This window comes from Phocoena phocoena, chromosome 10, assembly GCF_963924675.1.
Source record: "Phocoena phocoena chromosome 10, mPhoPho1.1, whole genome shotgun sequence".
Lineage (NCBI taxonomy): Eukaryota > Metazoa > Chordata > Mammalia > Artiodactyla > Phocoenidae > Phocoena > Phocoena phocoena.
In genome coordinates this window covers 75,191,765-75,212,487 of record NC_089228.1, presented here as the reverse complement: position 1 = coordinate 75,212,487, position 20,723 = coordinate 75,191,765, and the positions used below count along the sequence as shown (strand labels likewise).

Sequence of the window (20,723 nt, the reverse complement as noted above, 5' to 3'; positions counted from 1 at the left end):
TGAGCCTGCGCGTCCGGAGCCTGTGCTCCGCAACGGGAGAGGCCACAACAGTGAGAGGCCCACGTACCGCAAAAAACAAACAAACAAACAAAAAAACCAATCAATGAAAGTGTAAAAATCTGAACAGTTCCCCCACGAAAATTGTCAGTGTGGGTGGTGGTGTTGGCTTAAATGGTATTTTTCTTCTCACCCTCATTTTTATAACTACATTCAAGGAACGTTATATTTGGTGTTAAAGGTGAAACATCACCAAGAGTGGGAAGAGTAAGCACCCAAGACGAACTTCTAGTGTTCTTCCAGCCAGAAGCCAGGGGTCAAATTATTTTTCTAGGAACTCCTAGTTGAAGAAGCATTTAATGATCTGGATCATAGTAAGAAATGCGTTTCTCTGTGCGCATGTCCAGAACGCCTTCCATTCCTGAATATTCCAGGGAAGAGGGTCCCACCCAATGATTTCTCAGCACCCCCCTGCCCAGCTCTAACTCTGATGGTCACATGCCCACTGGCATTTGCATTGACGGCTACCCATGTTTTGTTTCCATGGTGGAGATCTCAAAGCAAGCTTCCTCAACACTCTGCCCAGGTCCGGCCCTGGCCTCCATACTGCTTGCGTCGCTTGGCAGGGGCTGCAGATTGGTGATGGCCTTCGCGTCTCGTTTGGCTCTGATGACCCTGCAAGAGGGCATGCCAGGCCAAGCAAATGGAATCCCTGCATCCATCCCCCAGAAACCAAGGGCTCTCAGCACACAAAGGAAGGAGCCATCCTAGGTCCTCTAAGGACAGGAAGCCAGTTGCATAAACATAGGGGGACATGGAGTTACAATTTAGGGCCTCTCATCTTTCCTCAAACCCCACTGAATAGCTCAGTCTTTCAACAAATACGTATGCAGTACCAGACACTGCCCAAGGTGCTAGAGTAATAATGTAATAATGAAGTATTGGCAATATCTATGTGTACTGGCAATGGTTGTGTTTGGCTGCATATAATACAAACCTGATCACAGAACCTAAAGCAAATATTTATTTCATTTTACTTAGCAAAAACCTATGTAGCATTTTATCAGTGCTATGTGCCATGCCCTGCTCTAAGCACTCTTTATAAATGTTTACTTCTTTTTTAAAATTTATTATTATTATTTTTTATACAGCAGGTTCTTGTTAGTCATCAATTTTATACGCATCAGTGTATACATGTCAATCCCAATCGCCCAATTCAGCACACCACCATCCCCAGCCCCCTGTGGTTTCCCCCGCTTGGTGTCTACGTTTGTTCTCTATATCTGTGTCTCAACTTCTGCCCTGCAAACCGGTTCATCTGTACCATTTTTCTAGGTTCCACATACATGCGTTAATATACGATATTTATTTTTCTCTTTCTGACTTACTTCACTCTGTATGACAGTCTTTAGATCCACCCACGTCTCAACAAATGACTCAATTTCGTTCCTTTTTATGGCTGAGTAATATTCCATTGTATATATATATACCACATCTTTATCCATTCGTCTGTCGATGGGCATTTAGGTTGCTTCCATGACCTGGCTATTGTAAATAGTGCTGCAATGAACATTGGGGTGCATGTGTCTTTTTGAATTATGGCTTTCTCAGGGTATATGCCCAGTAGTGGGATTGCTGGGTCATATGGTAATTCTATTTTTAGTTTTTCATAGAACTTCCATTCTTTTCTCCATAGTGGCTGTATCAATTTACATTCCCACCAACAGTGCAAGAGGGTTCCCTTTTCTCCACACCCTCTCCAGCATTTGTTGTTTGTAGATTTTCTGATGATGCCCATTCTAACTGGTGTGAGGTGATACCTCATTGTAGTTTTGATTTGCATTTCTCTAATAATTAGTGATGTTGAGCAGCATTTCATGTGCTTCTTGGCCATCTGTAGGTCTTCTTTGGAGAAATGTCTGTTTAGGTCTTCTGCCCAGTTTTGGATTGGGTTGTTTGTTTCTTTAATATTGAGCTGCATGAGCTGTTTATATATTTTGGAGATAATCCTTCGTCTGTTGATTCATTTGCAAATATTTTCTCCCATTCTGAGGGCTGTCTTGTTTATGGTTTCCTTTGCTGTGCAAAAGCTTTGAAGTTTCATTAGGTCCCATTTGTTTATTTTTGTTTTTATTTCCAGTACTCTAGGAGGTGGATCAAAAAGATCTTGCTGTGATTTATGTCAAAGAGTGTTCTTCCTACATTTTCCTCTAAGAGTTTTATAATGTCTGGTCTTACATTTAGGACTAGAATCCATTCTGAGCTTATTTTTGTGTATGGTGTTAGAGAGTGTTCTCATTTCATTCTTTTACATGTAGCTGTCCAGTTTTCCCAGCACCACTTACTGAAGAGACTGTCTTTTCTCCATTGTATATCTTTGACTCCTTTGTCATAGATTAGTTGACCATAGGTGCATGGGTTTATCTCTGGGCTTTCTATCTTGTTCCACTGATCTATGTTTCTGTTTTTGTGCCAGTACCATATTGTCTTGATTACTGTAGCTTTGTAGTATAGTCTGAAGTCAGGGAGTCTCATTCCTCCAGCTCCGTTTTTTTCCCTCAAGACTGCTTTGGCTATTCGGGGTCTTTTGTGTCTCCATACAAATTTTAAGATTATTTGTTCTAGTTCCGTAAAATATGCCATTGGTAATTTGACAGGGATTGCATTGAATCTGTAGATTGCTTTGGGTAGTATAGTCATTTTCACAATGTTGATTCTTCCAATCCAAGAACATGGTATATCTCTCCATCTGTTGGTATCATCTTTAATTTCTTTCATCTGTGTCTTATAGTTTTCTGCATACAGGTCTTTTGTCTCCCTAGGTAGGTTTATTCCTAGGCATTTTATTCTTTATCTTTATAAACGTTTACTTCTTAATAGGAGTTTGCTTTTCTTACATCACAAGAAGTCCAGAGAAGAGAGAATTCTAGGCAGTTGCAGTTCTTCAAGAAGTCATGGATCCAGCTCCTCAGAGCACCTGATTCTCCATCTTGAGTGTGTGACTCCCATTCTCATGTCACAAGATAGTTGCTCCACTTCCAGACATTACATCTGAGTTCAGGCACTGCCAGCTATGTCTTGTCTTTTCTTTCCCAGAAGCGTATCCATCAATTTCCACCTAACATTTCATTGGCAAGGACTTGATCATTTGGCCTCCTCTAGTCCGGGAGTCTGGGAAAATAAGTATTTGTCACCTAGCATGTTGCTACTCTGAAAAAAATCTGGGTTCTCTTGGTAACAAAGAAGGTGAGAGTGAATTCTTGCATATAATTCACTTTCAATTTAGTATGATTTTTTAAAAAAACTGCGGTGAAAATATCTCAGCTAGCCATGCCAAAAAAAGGCATACTATTTCAAATTCTCCCTTGGGGTTGACCAATTGTGAATCATTACCCCACCTAGGTTTTAGGCGAGTTTCCACCCCCCCCCCCAAACTGTAATCCATGGGGGGGCAAAAGCAGGCACCCAGAGATCTGCTCTGAACAAGGGAGGGGGCGGGTGTTATTGTGGCCTGTCTGGAAAATTCTGCAAAAGTGTCGGTCACCCCCAACCCCCGCTCATCTTAGCCTCTAAATTTGCCTCATTGCATGACTGTTAGGAAGAAGGCCCACTCTGGTGGGACTGTGGTCACGGCAGCAGAGTCAGAGTGAAAGGACCAGCTGAACACAAGAAAAAAAGACTCTGCCTAATTCATCCGGGGTGACTTTCTCGAGGCAGACGACCAGTCAAGCACAATATTTATCAAACATTCCTTTTCCTTGCAACTCTAAGAACTTATTAGCTGTTTTGTAGCTTTGAACCTTATACACCAGCACCATCACACACTACACATAACGACCACTTACTGCCTGCCAAGCGCTGTCCCAAGCCCTCTGCAGGCATTATTCACGGCCACCCTATAAGGTGTGCTGTGCTAGGATGTCTGTTTTGCACATGAGGAAACTGAGACACCAGAGGTTAAGGTAGTATGTGGCAGAGCTGGGATCCCAACCCAAGCAGCTGGTCCCATGGCCTGTGCACTTGATCTGGGCACAGTATATGCATTTAATACAGTTCGTTATTGAAAATGCATGTGGTACGGAGTTTTTGAACGAGAGTAGGTAGGTCATTCCGGAAACTGGGATCAAATCAACTCATAAAACAACACATACTGATTGAATAACTACCATGTATGTTTCGCTATATATACCCAACCATCCCAGTTTCACCTCTAGAGTCCTAACTCAGCAATCTGGGGGGGACTAGGAGTCCCAAACCTGGCCCATAGAGGGCGCTCCAAAGATACCCGTTTAACAAATGAAAGAATGGACCAACGGGAAAGGAATTTATAATCACAAAACGACTGGAACCAGTAATCATTTAAATACAGAGCTGTGACAGCAGGGTGGCCGTTTTCAAAGCTGTTAATAGCTCTTACATAAAAGATGTGGCCATTCGAGGATGAAGCAAGACAGAGTGTGGTTAAATCATTTCAGCCTGTTTGGAGGGGTTGAGAGTTGAGAATGAAAGTCTCTAGGTCTAAACGCTGGAACAGATGACTGAGAAAGTTAGAACCTCCCTTGACCAGCTCCTTCCAAATGTTTGAACATCAACACTCCAGCTAATCTATGGCCTGATACTTAAAAATAACCTGTTGGAAAGTCACTGTAAAAAAAACTCCCAGTTTTCAGCCTGATTCAGTCCGCTGCATAAACTACAACCAGCATTAATAGCTTTAGTCAGCATTTATGTCGCTCTTCCTATTAGCACAATGGGTTTTACAACCATTTATGAGTTTCTGGAAAGCCTAATAGAAAACACACATACGTGTTCGCTGTGGAAGTTGCAGAAGAGTTTTTTTTTTTTTAAATCTCCTTCAGCCAGTAGGGGGCGCCACCTCCCCGTCACAAAAGTCGGGGCCAGGCTCCCTAATGCGGACCACATTCCCTCCTGGCGGCTCCAGCTAGTTTTTACCCTCCCTGGTGAGTTTCTGCATTTTCCTCTTCGGCTGGCTGCATTCAGTGTCTCTCTGTCTCTCTTTCTCCTCCTGTTCATAAATAAACATTTGGGGCGTTTACATGGTACAGACTATGTCCACAAAAGGAAACCTACATGTGAAGAGCTAAGTGATAATCTTTCTCTTCAAATTTACTGTGGCTTTTAGGAGATTTAGCAAATTATCTGAATCTGGAATTGTCTATGTGATCCATACCTCCCCTCATACTTTAAAATCATAGCTTATGAAAGGCATGTTGGATTGTCCTAACTTCTTTACTACGCTGGTGTTTTAAACACAGCCAGGTGATTGCCAAAGACTCATCTTTCTTAAAGAAAAATATTTGTTTTCGTTGTTTGTTGTTGTTGGGAATCATACTTCTGAACAAAGGGCAAATATGAAGTTGATGATTATTCACAATGATGCCCTACAGGGTTTGAGGAGGGAGCTATGCAGAGGATCTGTCTCTTCCTCAAGGAAAATCCTCTGGAATTCTTTGGAAATCTGTCAGAGTGCCCCATTCACTCGGTGATTCGCTCCACGAAAGGGGGTTAAGGAGGCATCCAACGATGTCCTAGATCCCAATCCACCATAGTTGTAAGAGTTGAATCCTGCCTTGAGAGTAGAGAATTATCTACTGGCCTCTTATTGGAAGAACCACAAGAATTTGCCATTTAAAATCCCTCTCATTCAAGGCCAAAATCCCTTCTAGAATGGAGGAACAATACTCATGACAGCATGAGCTGCAGACTCTTCTCAAGACCAGGTGACGCCACACAAGGGAACACTAGGGGGTCTGCTGAAATTGTCATTGCTTTTTGCTTTCTCATAAACTACTGTTTTTCTGCCTTTCCTGTTTTCACCAGTGCCTAGAAATGGGGGCCTGGGAACTGCTTCCCACATATGAGCCCGTCACAGACAGAGCCCATTTGACAGCATCCTCCCCTCTGTGAGGCCAAGTCCACCATTCCTGGTCTGATGCCAAAGTGGACGTGAATTCTCCAAACCATCAAACCAAGAATATTTGACGCACCCAAAGAGCCCAGAGAGAAAAACGCTCAACCCAAAGAAATGATTCCAGGAGACTTGGGGTCCTGAGCATGTTGGGGAATGCAGGAGTGGGCTTCACCCTCTGAGCTCCCTCGATTCTCCTTGGACCTATGAAGTTCTGGGGTGATGGGATAAGCCTCACTTCAGACAGCCAGCTTCTGCCTTGAGTTTATCTCTTGCTCTCATCTTTTACCCGCTCTGTCCTTGCTCCATCCTCAGACTTACATTCTACAGCCATAATAATGATCATAATTACTATAATAACGATGATGTTTCATTAAGTCCCACCAGACTCTGTAGAACAAGTGGCGGGATTCAAACCCAGGTCTCCTGAACACCGGAGCTCTGGACCACCTTGCCTGGTATCATGCCTGTTATCACAGGCCCTCTCGGGCAGCCTGGTCCAGGGCTGTCTGACACCCCGACCCAGGCTCTCTCCACCCCTTCCCTGATGATACCAGTGATATGCCAACATAGCCGGAGGACCCAGGCACAGCAGAGAAGGGCCCACCAAACCGGAAGGAAAGCCATTCCCATCTCCTACAACCCTGCTGCCATTTTTGCCTCACTGTGGTCTAAGGACCCGGCATAGACACTGCTTCAAGAGTTAAGGGGCCGAGGGGATCAGTCACCCCTCACCTGCTTTGTGTTCTAGAAGGGTCACTGTGAATCACAGTGGGTGTGGCCCCCAGTTTCTACCTGCTTTATCATTTTCCCTCTATGTGGTCATTCATACTCATGTGACCCAAATATAACTGGGCCACCTTCCTCTCTTTAAGGACTCTTGCAAACAGAGAAAAGCTACCTGACTCTAATTCCAAAACCTGGAAGAGGAATTCAGATCTTTACAGAAGATGTTTAGTGAGAGGAAATTACACTGCCCGTCACAAAGCTGAAAGTCCTAAATATGCCCTTAGAACATCTTTTTCTCTCCTCAAAATTGTATTCTTTATGACAGCATCTACGTTTCTGCTCACCTGGCCCACCGCTTCTCTTCCCCCACCTCCCATAACTCTCCTGGGCCTTTCTGCTGCCCCCGCCCCCTCCTGTCTCCTGGATCTTTGGCCCTGGGCATCTCATGGAAGAACAATTTGACCTCCCTTGGTTTCTAAAGAAAGCCTTCTTTCTCCAAAAGGTGAGGAAGAAGTGATAGTAAATTCTGACTATTTGATTTTTTTGTTGTTGTTTTTCCCATCACATTTTCATTCATGCTTAAAGCTATCGAATATCAACAAGGTGAGGCCATCTTTGTATTTTCCCTCCAGTGATGGCCAGAAACATCTCTGTTGTGGTCTCCCTCAAACCACAGCAGCAATTTTTTTTTTGTTGCATCCTTTATATTGACATGGTCTCAAATGAGAAGATGAAAATAAAAACTTCATTCAGTCAGCCAGGTATTTCTCAATATCTAGATATTTCTTCCTTCATAGGCAAAACCCAAATGTATTTCTTTCTTCACCCAGATGTTTTGCTGTCACTGAGGCAATGGGACAGCACTGGCCCGAGTACAGGCAGAGTTGCTGTTTGTTACTGAGGAATGATGTAAAGGGCCCTGGTAGGCTCTGTCTTCAGAGATTACTCCTTCTAGAGCCAATCATGGTTACTGAGAGCACCAAGGATTATAGCTAAAATCAACCCGTTAATAGTAGAGTACAAATATGTTATCAAATAGCTGGAAGCTGGGGCTTCCCTGGTGGCGCAGTGGTTGAGAGTCCGCCTGCCGATGCAGGGGACGCGGGTTCGTGCCCCGGTCCGGGAAGATCCCACATGCCGCGGAGCGGCTGGGCCCGTGAGCCATGGCCGCTGAGGCTGCGCGTCCGGAGCCTGTGTTCCGCAATGGGAGAGGCCACAACAGTGAGAGGCCCGCGTACCGCAAAAAAAAAAAAAAAAAAGCTGGAAGCTAGGACATGAGGAATGGTATCCTGACAGCCACACTCTTGCCAGGGGATAAGGGTACATGAGAAAGGTCTGCAGTATGGAAGGAAGACGGCAGGCTGGGTGGACCCCCAAGGAGCAGTGGGCCAGTGCATAGCATCCAGACATGGCCTTGCAGAGTAGAAGAAGTTTAAGTTTTACAATCCAGCAGCCCTGGTTTTGAATCCTCGTTTTGCTTTTAATTCATATGATAGGTTTACTATTTTGAAAATATTTTCCTGAGTACATAACTCTAATCTGTCCTAGGCCTCCATCAACTCCATGAGAGATGAGGGTTTCTATAGAACGAATTCTAAGAAAGAAAAAAGAATTTAATATTTAGCTTCTGATATTCAAAATAGCATTTTCAACAAGACAGTAGCCTTGCAAGCCAAGCTATTGTCTTAAAATGTCCTAGATGCCTTTTTCTCTCAATTTTATCACGTCAGGAACCAGGCCTGGAGGACTCAGCTCACAGGGAGGATAGCTGCTCTGTGGCTGATGGAATCTTGGACGTAGGAAACTAAAACAGGGGTTTTGGGGATGAAGGAGGAGGGAGAGGCAGGGAGAAAGGGAACCAGAGACGTGTCTGGGGAGCCCCATGGGGTGCTTTGCTTGGGTATTCTTCCCAATAAAAGTTTCAGACAGAGGCAAGCAGCGTCCCACCTCTGACCACCACCCAAGGGTCAACATCCCCACGGTCACTCTGGAAGGATGTGGAGGGTCAGCGTCACTGAGAAGAGATAGAGCCCCTGTGGTAGCCTCCCCAAGCTGCCCACCCACCAGACCTCAGGATTCCCATGTCCCCAGTGCCAGGAGGTCCCAGGCTCCTCACATACCCACCCCCCATTTACCCACAGGGAAGCGCAAGGGAGAGCAGGCTCTCTGAGTAACTGAGCATTTTTATGCAAAAGAGACTGAGAATTCCCTAGAGGGACTAGTTAGATTATTACATCAACTAGATTCTAATCCAGAATGGACTAAATTAAAGTTGTCGTTTTCCCATGGCCCACGCATTGGGAGCTTGTCAGGAAGAGCAAAGCGGTTAAAGACAAAACAAGGGGGCTTCCCTGGTGGCGCAGTGGTTGAGAGTCCGCCTGCCAACGTAGGGGACATGGGTTCGTGCCCCGGTCCAGGAAGATCCCACATGCCGCGGAGCGGCTGGGCCCGTGAGCCATGGCCGCTGAGCCTGCGCGTCCGGAGCCTGTGCTCCGCAGCGGGAGGGGCCACAACAGTGAGAGGCCCACGTACCGCAAAACAAACAAACAAACAAACAAAACAAGGTACGTTTTTCATGGTATGTCCCAGGAGTTGTTTGGACAGCCTGCTGGCACAGGCCTGTGTGCCTTGGATGGGACTAAGACACAATGTCTTTATCTGTTCAATGGGGATGAATAATAACTCTCATCTCGATAGCTTCATTGTGTATTTAAATGATCAGTGGCGTAAACACCCCTGGTCCACTTCAGAACATCAGTGAGTGTATTTCGTGCCGGTGCTGGAGAACAGGTTTCGAGCAGGGGAAGGAACACAGCAGGGTCCAGGGTGCCCGCTCTGGGGTAGGCTCCCAGTGACCACCATCTCCTTCTCCACGGGAGAGGTGAACAGACCCCCGTCCAGGCTGCGGACCGTGATCAGAGGTGGACCCCCTGGTCCTTACCTGTCTGCAAGTTCACGTGCCAGAGAAAAATAACACACGAGAAACTGAAAACATAGCAACCTGGGCCCACAGGGCTGCTCCTGTCCTTTCAAAGGCCACCTGTGACATCGCTCAGCTCCAAGTGAATTTTGAGCCCCCGGGGTCTGCGTGGCTCTTTGCTGCTTGATATCCCCGCTGCACAAAGCATGCCAGCAAACCCAGGCTGGGCCCTGCTTGCAAGAGCTTGTTGGAGGCTGAGTCTTGGCTCCCTGGTCCCCATTCAGCCTCCATGCCCGGGTAAGAGTATATTATTTTCTTAGCTCAAATTGCCGTTTCCAAGTCATTATTTCTCTACGAAGAGAAAACAATATTGGGTCTTATGTAATATCAACCTCAGTGAATCTGGAAGTGATCATGGAATGGGTGGATTTTTTTTTTCCTCCTTAAAAAAGAGAAAAATAAATTTGAGATTGTTTGCATATGGCTGAGAATATTTATGAACTATTCCCCTTGTTTCCTCATCACATATTTTACCCAGTGTGTTTGTGTGTGGTACGGAATAAATCTTTACGGGAAGGGTGGGGTGGAGAGGGGAAGAAAGCAGTTCAAGGACTGGGGATCCATCAAGTGCCTGGGACGTTAGTGGTCCCGGGTCTCGGGGTCCCCTGGCCTCAGGCTGGCTTGCTGCTCTCTGAGGTTCCCCCCCACCTCCCCGCCCAACGCCGTCCTGCTACTCAGAGGAAGTCTTTTGGAGGGAGGGTTTCAAATGCCAACACAGAAGGAATTAACATCTTCTTGTCGCTCTGGTTTCTTTCACATCCCCTTCACTCTCACCAGAGCAGAAAGTTTAACAGCAACGGTTTCATGACCTGGGTACCATTAGCCAAAAGAGATCATTAAATTCTATGGATGCCAGATTGAGCGGGGGTCAGAAGGAATCAGTTGGCAGGTAGGGGGGAAAGAACCAGCAGAGAATGTATTGGCGCTGGTCTTTGTCATTCAACAACACAGCAGTGTGTTAGCACACAGGCACGTCTATCTCCGTCTGGCCCTGCCTCTCAAAACAGCTTGTCACCGAGAAGGATCCCGAGGGAGGGTAAGGGACAGGGCTGTGGCTGGACATTCAGTCAGTAAGAGAAGCCAAGCTGCAGGCCATTGAATTTCCTCCTCTAGGGACTGGGCTTCAGAATCGGAGCTTAGAATCTCTCGTGCTCTGCCGTAGCTCGGATTTTTTGAGGAATATACTGACCAGGAGTGTGGGGTGAGGGACAGAGCAGGGGTGACTGGCACGTTTGGTAACACAATGGCAGTAAGTGTCATTAACTGATGTCCTAATAGGAGCCAGGCACTGCATGACACGCTTTCCCCGCATTGGCTGAGTTAATCCTCCCGATGGCCTTAGGGGAGTTAGGGATTTTTAATCCTTCAGTTGAGATGAGAAAAGCGATGCTCAGAGAGGCTGAGGAACTTGCCCACCGTCACACTTCGTAAGTGCTAGGATCAGGGTCATTTCCAGGATTTGTGGAGTCGGAAGCCAATACAATAAATAGGGAATTTGAAAAGTCAAGTTCAAGGCCTTGGAGTGTAAACCTCAGCAGATCACAGTAAATTCACCCTGGGAGGGGCCAAAATTTAAACACAGGGTTAGCTCTGTCACGTGGGCCCTTCCCTGCTGCCTCGTCTCCTCTTTTCTCTACCGTGATTATCGCCAACTCTGGCCTTCACGTTCCTGATCAAAAACGCACAAACACGAGTGATGCAGCTGACACTCGGAAGATGTCCTCAGGACATCCTGACTTGATATGTTACATGGCGTGTCGTCGTTGTGACATAAGGCAATGACCCTGCCCATTGCCAAACTTTACCCTTCCACCTTAAGAGACGGCTGGAGAGAGAGTTGAAATTTCTCCAGAACTATCCTCCCAGAGAGCTTCAGCTGCTGTTCTAGGCCTCTCTTACCAAAGTTCACGTTTCCAAGACTGGGCACTCGGGCAGGAACCTGCTCAGGTGTCTGGGGGCATTTGGAGTTAGAACCTGCAATGTCTCGTATCCCATCAATGTCTCTTTCCCTCGGGTGATATCAGCTCATCAAATTTCAGCAGGCATTCTATCTGATTTTTCCTTTCTCCGTTAGAATCAAGATTTTGTCATCATCTCCATAACTGAAAGGGGTAGCGGGATTTGTGGAAGCAAACAGACCCAGTATAAATCACAGCTGCTTCACTGGGGGTGAGCTGGGGTGCTAAGAAGTATTGCTGGCACCCTCTGCTGGTACGCTTGAATAGGCTTGCCGTCCCATCCCAGTCTAGACAATTACTAAGGGGAATACAAGCATTTTTCCCAGCCCCGCTCACTCTGTTCTCCCAAACTGGAAACACAAAGCAGATGATGAAGTCCAAGTTCAAATGCCAGGGAGAAGGAAGTGTTGAGAAACCACATCCAACCTCCAGCCTGTTTTCACATGTTCCAGTAAGCGTTCAGTTGATGTATCTTGGGCTGGTGTCGTTCCATTGTCTCAGACAAAGTCTTTCTATGAAAAGACAAACACGGGTTATGCGAGGAGGAGCTAACAGAAGACACATTTGGGGAAAATCTGAGCGAGAGCACAGTCCTCTGGGCTCTTCCTCCAGAGGCAGCTGCCTCCTTTTAGCTGCTGAAGTTAACATCCAGCCTGATGCCCACCGTCTCGGTGTCAATCTCTAAACTAGAGTCTGGAAAAAAACAGTCATTGGAGGGTGGGCTGATGACAGGTGCATTGGCCAATGACCTGGCCAGCCACCTCCTCCAGCGCTCAGGTGGACAGGTTCTAGGTTAGGGTTCTCTGACTGGAGTGGTCGGTGAGATTTCGGGTGGAATGACTCTAAGTGATAGTGATTTTCTATAGCTGCTCTTTTGAGTATTTTGTTCTGTTCTTATACGTAAGTGAATTATTTGCTAGATAATCACTGGGGCAAGACAGGAAAAATCTTCTGCCACATTGTCTTCCCTCGGATTTTCACCCTTTGAGCTGTATCCGTGACAGGTTTCCATGCAGGCAGGGTTGCACATTTCTGGTGGAGCCTGCTGCCCGGTGCGTTGGCCATTCCATTTTGGACCGCTCTGATTTTTAGAACAACCCCTCTAGATTAAACTCAAGGATGCCTCCTTGATACCCGCTGGTTCCCTGGGGGCAGCCCCGGACATGGGTGCTCACTGTCGTATGTCATGGCTTCCTGGAAGCCTTCACACCTCTCCTTCTGAGGTTGGGTTAGCCATAGCTAACTAAGGCTGCCCCCAGATCTGGTGCCTATCTCTGTCCCAGGACCTCTATGCAGTTGTTGTTTACGTATTCAATAGTTCTTTCTTTCTACAAAATCATTATGCGGGTTGATTGCGGAATATCGGCAAGATTTAGATGAGCAAAAGAAGAAAGTGAAAACTGACAATTATTATTTCATCTGTTGGAGAGGAACTGTACAAGCTTTGACAGATATCCTGATGGTTGTATTTCTGTATTTATATGATCTTTTCCAAAAAAAAAAGGATTAGCAAATGTTTATTGTTTGGTTAAGGTTTGCTCTTTCAGGCTGTTTAATACTCTTCTATGGCATCGTGTCCCTGGCTGTCAGGTGCTCTGTAGTATGGGGGGAGCCAGTACCATGAGGCGGACAGGATTCCGGATAAGCTCCTTGGCTCTGAAGACCCCGTGGCTGTCTCCAGCGGCAGGAAGGTTGACTAAAGACACTTCTTTTGCTGTTCCACGCCAGCCCTTGAGCGAGGCCTGACCAAGGCACTGAAGAAACTGGATGACTACCTGAGCACCCCTCTGCCGGAGGAGATCGACTCCAGCACTTGCGGGGACGATGACAAGGGCTCCCGGCGCAAGTTCCTGGATGGAGACGAGCTGACCCTGGCCGACTGCAACCTGCTGCCCAAGCTCCATGTGGTCAAGGTAAAAATGCTCTATCTATCCGCAGGTGCTCCCCAGATCCAGCTCCATCAAAGGCCCGGGTCACCTGTGGAGGTGAGGCGAGGGCAGTGCCGCCTGCTGATGGAGAGTCAGAGCTCGGAAGTCACGCGAACCGGGACCCCAAGTCTGCCTCCGCAGCATGCTGGCTGTGTAACCTCTGTGAGCTCCAGGTTACACCTGTAACATAGGCGTGTATTGTTTAACTAGGGCTGTTGGGAGACTAACTGTGGCCTGAACGTTCCTGCCATATTGTAAGGGCTCGATAGATAATAGTTGCTATTATTGTCCTGTTATATATAGTCCTGTCACTCCACAGGCCTCTTCCTTACCTCTTCCTCATAGGTTTTCACTGGCCACACCTCCACCCCGACACCTCTGTTAAGCGTGCCCTCATATGCGTGTTTTCTTTGTGGGCGGATGCACCTTCTGTTTCCCTGTAGCCACTCTCTGGGGCAGGCAGCCATCTCCCTCATCTACCAGTTGAAGAGCTGGATTTTCTTGCTACCGCTGCATTTACTGATCACGGTTAACCTGCAGTGTAATCCTTTCCTATACCAGCCTTAGGATCTGAGAATTGGAAAGAGGAGGGAGATTCTGAGGTCACCCTAATCTCCCACCCCAAAGTGGACCCCTTCCTGTGTGTCTGTGACAGGCTTCTGTGCAGCTGTGACTGAACGTTTCTGATGATGAAGAGCCCTCTGCCTACCGAGCCAGCCCTACTATTTTGGACGGTTCCAGTTATTAAACCATCCTTCTTTATATGGAGCCCAAACGTGCCTCCCTGCTCCTTTGGTTCTCTGGAGCAACACGAAACAGGGCTGCTCTCTTCGTCTCATTTGAAGACGGCAGTTGTGTCTCCCACACTTCTCTACACTAATACTTCTTCTCACATCCTTTTTTTTCATTTTTATTTTTTTAACCATATTTATTTATTTAAAATCATCTTTCTTGGAGTATAGTTGATTTACAATGTTGTGTTAGTTCCGGGTGTTCAACAAAGTGATCCAGTTATATATATATATTCTTTTTCAGATTCTTTTCCATTATAGGTTATTACGAGATATTGAATATAGTTCCCTGTGCTATACTGTTGTTGTCTATCTATGTTATATATAGTAGTGTGTATATGTTAATCCCAAACTCCTAATTTATCTCCACCCCTCGCCCCCCAACTATCCCCATTGGTAACCATAGTTTGTTTCCTATCACATCCTTTTCTGACTGTCACCAGACCAGAGAAAATTACAGTGTGATCGTAGAGCTAGACTGCTCTCTGCGTTTACATGTGTTAATATCTTATTGTCTCAGACAAAAAGCTCTGTGAGGACAGGTCTTCTCCAAGCATGATGGTGGGTACATGGTGGCCCTTTAATAAATACTCATTGATTGACCATTTGATCACCTAGCGTGTGATCCCCAGTTTCTTTCCACCTGTCACTAAGGAGAACCAGATTCAATCATTTATCAGCTGGATATCTGCCTACTGGTTTTCAGCTGATGTCCTGAGCTGGAAATCAGAGCCCTCCAATCAGAACACACGCCAGCTTGAGTTGAAATGTTAGCTGTGCACACACCGGTGCTCCTGCGGGACACGTCAGGGCTGGAGGCTGGGAGAGAATCATGCTTGCCAGGGCTGATGGGCAGAGCAAATTCAGTCTATTAATAGGAAGACACTTTGGGTTTGGGCCAAGCCAATGGTCACTGGTAAGTCCAGCCAAGCTATGTCTTTGAAGTTATTAATTACTGCATGCCCACCCCACCTCCTAAACATCTTTTATTCTCATTTCCTGAGGAACCAGTGGCACCATTAGGGGTGATATGATTCTATCAGTCACGCTGTCAGAGTGAGGTAATGGAAAGAGCCCTGTTCTAGAAGTCCGGAGACCCAAGTTCTGGTCCCGTGGGTGCAGCAGGAGTTGGGCCAGGCCTTTTACTCTTTGGGGGAATCATTTCTCTCATGCCCAAAAGAAGAGATGTGGATTACATTCCTCCTCGCCTCTTCCCCTCACTTCCGTCCCTCCTCCTGTCACTCACACGTGGGTTGACCACCCACTCAAGAATCACGTGTCTGATCAGGTGAACAAATGGATCTTCCAGGCCTCGTGCTTCATCCTCTGGTTTCTCCAGTTCCTTCCAGCCCTGGACGACTAAGTTACACTCCTGTCCTGGGATGAAGTTCAGTGTGTCATTTACTTGGAGGAGCTGGGGATCAGAGGGAGGATGGCCTGCGAAGGGGACAAAGGCTGGGCCTCACCTCCCGTCTTCTTGGATTTCTGCTGACCCAGCTTATCAGATCCCAGAGCCCTGGCAAACCTCTGGAGTGTGGAAAGCGCGAAGGGGCAGCCAAGTCAGACCTCCATTTTGGCTTCAGACGCCAAGACTTAATCTGGGCTGGGGGAGCTAACTGTTTTCATATGAAAGCAAATTCAGAACATGAGCATGGACGTTCCTGCGGACATCAGAGCTTCTGCCGTGCGCGTCCTCTCCCTCTCTCTTTCATTGGCTCTCCTTCAGTTTGTCTGCATCCTTGGAGGCTGAGTTGCTCTGGCCCCACTGCTCACGGACAGCCTGGTTTGAACTTTCGTTGCCTGGCTGCCTTCTATTCTCATCTCCCCACACAAGCCAACGTGTGAGGAAAGAACCAGCTCTGGCCAAGGTCATGGTCCCTCCAGGCAGGGAGGGACACACGGGACTCTTGTGGCTGCCCCTGGGACCCTCGGCCCCTGGACCCTCACGTGGCACAGGGACCTGTTCAGCTGCTGAAGCAAACAGGAAGGGAGCTACATATATAAATACAAATATATATTCATAAGGTGCATCTCTGCCGTTTTCAAGCTCATATTATATATATCCTTTAAAAACTTGAAAATGCGTTCCAGCACGTAGAGACTTGAGGCTGCCCCACGGATCAGTTTATACTTTTGAAAAATATTTTTTTTTTAAATATTTTTTGATCGATGCCTTGACCTTATTGTGGGCCTTTTTCTTTCTGTTTTTTTCCATTTTTTAAATTGAAGTGTAGTTCATGTACAATATAAGTTACAGGTGTACAGCATAGTGATTCATGGTTTTTAAAGGTTGTACTCCACTTATAGTTAACTATAAAATACTGGCTGTATTCCCCGTATTGTACATCTTTGTCGCTATTTTATACATAGTAGTTTGTGCCTCTTGATCTCCTAGCCTCTATTTTGCTCCTTCCCTCTGGTAACCACTAGTCTATTCTCTGTGTCTATGAATCTGTTTCTGTTAGATTCACTAGTTTGTTCTCTTTTTTAGATTCCACATATAAATGATAACATGCATGATTTGTCTGTCTCTGTATGACTTCTTCCATTTAGCAAAATGCCTTCCAGGGCCATCCATGTTGCTGCAAATAGCATTATTTCATTCTTTTTTAAGGCTGAGTAATATTCCATTGTATATAGACCACATCTTCTTTATCCATTCACCTGTTGATGGGCACTTGGGTGGCCATTGTAAATAGTGCTGCTATGAACGCTGGGGTGCATGTATCTTTTTGAAATACTGTTCTCGTTATTTTAGGGTATAAACAGGAGTGGAATTACTGGATCATACGGTAGTTCTAGTTCTAGTTTTTTGCGAAAACGTCATACTGTTTTCCACAGGGGCTGCATCACTTTGCGTCGTGTGGGCCTTTATCATTCACTCTGGAAATTTCCAGCTGCGTCCCTTGGTGGGGCCTCCACCCCTGCATGGATTTTCTCATTACCCAAGACAGCCTTTTCTATGGGTTCGCGAGCAAACCCAAGGAGCTGCCGTCTTGCAGTGAGCAGAGGGTTCTGTCGAAGGACCCTGATTCCATCACCTGTGTTACAGGCCACACCTACGCTAGACACACATTGCCAGGTGGCTTCTGTAGTGACCACCCCAAACCAGTTATTTTAACCGAGATAATGTCATATGAAGAAGTACTAAGAACTAGGAAGCCAAAATGTCCCTTGAGGTTCCTCCTTCAGGGCAGCAGGGAAGAGGGAAGAGGTTGGGATGATCCAAACTTGAACTATACAGTAGCCAAGACATGGAAACAACCTAAATGTCCATTGACAGATGAATGGATAAAGAAGATATTATATATATATATGTGTGTGTGTGTGTGTATACGTATATGTACATATGTATATGTAATGGAATACTACTGAGCCATAAAAAGGAATGAAACAATGCCATTTGCAGCAACATGGATGGACCTAGAGATGATCATACTAAGTGAAGCAAGTCAGACAGAGAAAGACAAATACCATATGATATCCCTTATATGTGGAATCTAAAATATGACCCAAATGAACTTATCTACGAAACAGAGTCACAGACAGAGAGAACAGACGTGTGGTTGCCAAGGGCAGGGGTGGGGGAGGGACAGACTGGGAGTTTGGGATGAGCAAATGCAAACTAGTGTACATAGACTGGGTAAGCAACAAGGTCCTACTGTACAGCACAGGGAACTCTATTCAATATCCTGGGATAAACCATAATGGAAAAGAATATGAAAAAGAATGTGTAATACATACGTATAACTGAGTCACTTTGCTGTACAGCAGAAATCAACATGACATTGTAAATCAACTACACTTCAACAAAATAAATAAAAAACAAAAAACCCCTAGAACTCCAGGAGGGATCCCACAGAGCTACACCTTGGACCTCCGAGGTGGGGTGCTGCTCAGCTGGGGCTGAGGACTGGGTTCAGAGAGGCCCGTGGGGCTGGGACCAAAGCTCAGTGGTGGGCTCACTGTTGTGTGCCGGCCTCTCTGAGCTGGTGTGAGGACACGGGTCCTGTGAGCGTTTGCAGAATGGCAAACTGGATTCAGCTGCTGCTACTGGAGAAAAAGAGACTCTCTGTGACTCACAGGTCTCACGTCTTTGAAGCCCTCCCTGGCCAGAGAGACCTTATTAAAGAGACCACGTAGCCCCTACCTAGGAAGGAATGCATGCAGTGGGCAAAAGGTGGGTCTCAGTGAATTCTGACAACAGGTCATCTTTATTGAGCACTTAGTATGAGCCAGCCCCCCCACACCTCCAATCATTTTATGTGTATTAACTGATTTATTACTCCAAGGTAGCTCGTCTTATTACCTCCATTTTAGAGGAAAAGAATTTGGGGCTCAGAGAAGTTAAGTAACTAGTCCAAGGTCACACAGCTGTCAAGTAGTGTGGTCAGGATTGCAGATCCAGTCAGCTGGGATCCAGAGCCCACGCTTTTCACCACTATGCTACTGTGTCTCTCAACACAAGCACCACTTCCCCAGAACGCCCAAGTCCACAGCCCCGAGTGTGGTAAACTAAGGAGAGAACAGAAGTCACTGTCTGTTCACTCCCACATACCCTGAACCTCCATATACATTGCTATACCTAACTTACGTTTTATGCTTTGTATTCTCTTCTGTAAATAAGGATGCTTAGTAAAGCAAAGTGGTTGGGGAAAAAAGAAAAAAAAAGGTTGTCCATAATTCTATCAAGCAGACGTAACCACTGGTAATAGATTGGTGTATATACTTCTAGTCATCCTACATATTTCTCCAAATGCCTTATACTACACTTCAAACTTAACGGCCTCTCTTGAAGCGTTTTCCAAGTCACTGGGATTTCCTCTGCAGCATCATTTTTCATGGCTCTCCAGATATGTATGATAACGTATTTATCCATTCACGTGTTGCTGGACATTTGTGTCGGATTCCATGTTTTGCTATTCCAAATAGTCCTACGGTCCTATGTGTGTAGCTAAATCTTCTTGTACACCCATGGTATTTCCTAAGGAAAAAAATCCCTGGAAGCAGAATTACTAAGTCAAAGGGAAAATTATATTTGCTTGAGAAAATACAATAAAATAAAAATAAATAAAATATAAAATAAAATAAATTGCATTAAAAAGGCAGCACTGCCATCTTGTATGACAGGCATCTTGCTGCTGGCCCCTTGGGATGCATGGAGGGTCTTCCCTCTGGGCACACACTCGGTCACACCACTAACACCTTCCCGGTGGTTTGTTTCATGCTTTAACACCATCTCCATCCTGCCATCTCTGTTGTAGACTGTGGCCAAGAAATACCGCAACTACGATTTCCCGGCTGAGATGACGGGCTTGTGGCGGTACCTTAAGAACGCCTATGCCCGGGACGAGTTCACCAACACCTGCGCGGCCGACAGTGAGATTGAGTTGGCCTATGCGGATGTGGCCAAGCGCCTCAGCCGATCCTGAACTTGGCCGTCTTGCCTCATCACTGCTGCAGAAAGACTCACCATCTCCCCCAAGGACTCCAGCTTCACGGACTCCTTTTCCACGGCACCTCCAGAAACTTCTGTTTTTATCAGGCCGCATCTTGCTGGCATCATTGGAACCCCAGCCTGCTGTCTTTGATGAAGGTCGGCACCACCCCCATCTGATCAGGCAGGAACCTGCAAGCAGAAATGAGAGAAACCGTCAAGCTCTCAGCCTTTCGGGCCTGGGCTGGGTTCAGTGTATTTGGGGTCGGTGCGGGAGAACGAACCCGTCTGTGGGATTGTCACTGGCCCCTTTTGCCAATGTCAAAATATCTCCTAGGCTGCGTTAGACGCGTGCAACACCCTGTCCTCGTCCACTCACCTCTTTGTCAGTAACTCCAAGGCCAAGGCCAAACGCCATCTTAGTTCTCATTAGAAAGAGATGCAGTGCTTTGTTAGGGGGAGACAGAGAGTGAATGGAAAGAATGGAGCAGGTGTGCATTTGGGCGTCCGGCAGACACACCTCCAGTCACTCACCACTTTCCGGCACTCCTGTCCCTTCGGGCACTGAAGGCCAGATTGGAAAACTATTTCAGACACAGTCTCAGTTCGCCGCAGTGCCAGGTGCAGTCTGATGCTATCGAGTACCTGGCTTGATGCTGATGTCCATTTTTATCTGTCCAGGCCTTGCCAGGAAGGGAAATTGGCATGTAATTGCAAGCTGGGGTGACTGGGAAGGGGAGGGGAGGGGAACAGTGTCAATGCCAAAAGGCCCAAGGGGTCTACCAGCCATGGGGTTTGCTTGCTTACGGGAGTGGTTTCATTGGAGATTACATGCCTGGGTTTGACTGTGTTTATCCACGAGTGAATTTTGGTCTCTGAGAAAGCAGATGGGAGTGGGGGGTGGAGGGATGGGTGAGGATTAAAAAGAAGGTCTCTAGGAGGCTCAGGGTTTGCCGGGAATCTTTTAGATAGGT

At 46.4% G+C, this 20,723-nt stretch overlaps 1 protein-coding gene across 1 annotated transcript in view; it reads left to right on the top strand.

Annotated features, from left to right (window-relative positions):
- CLIC5 (chloride intracellular channel 5) overlaps positions 1–19,744 on the top strand; it is a 102,663-nt gene extending 82,919 nt beyond the window's left edge. Inside the window, exons 5-6 of the mRNA XM_065884820.1 lie at positions 13,322–13,506; positions 19,577–19,744. Coding sequence (XP_065740892.1) covers positions 13,322–13,506; positions 19,577–19,744 — 353 coding nt within the window. The remainder of the gene's footprint in view (positions 1–13,321; positions 13,507–19,576) is intronic.
- Positions 19,745–20,723: the final 979 nt, after the last annotated feature.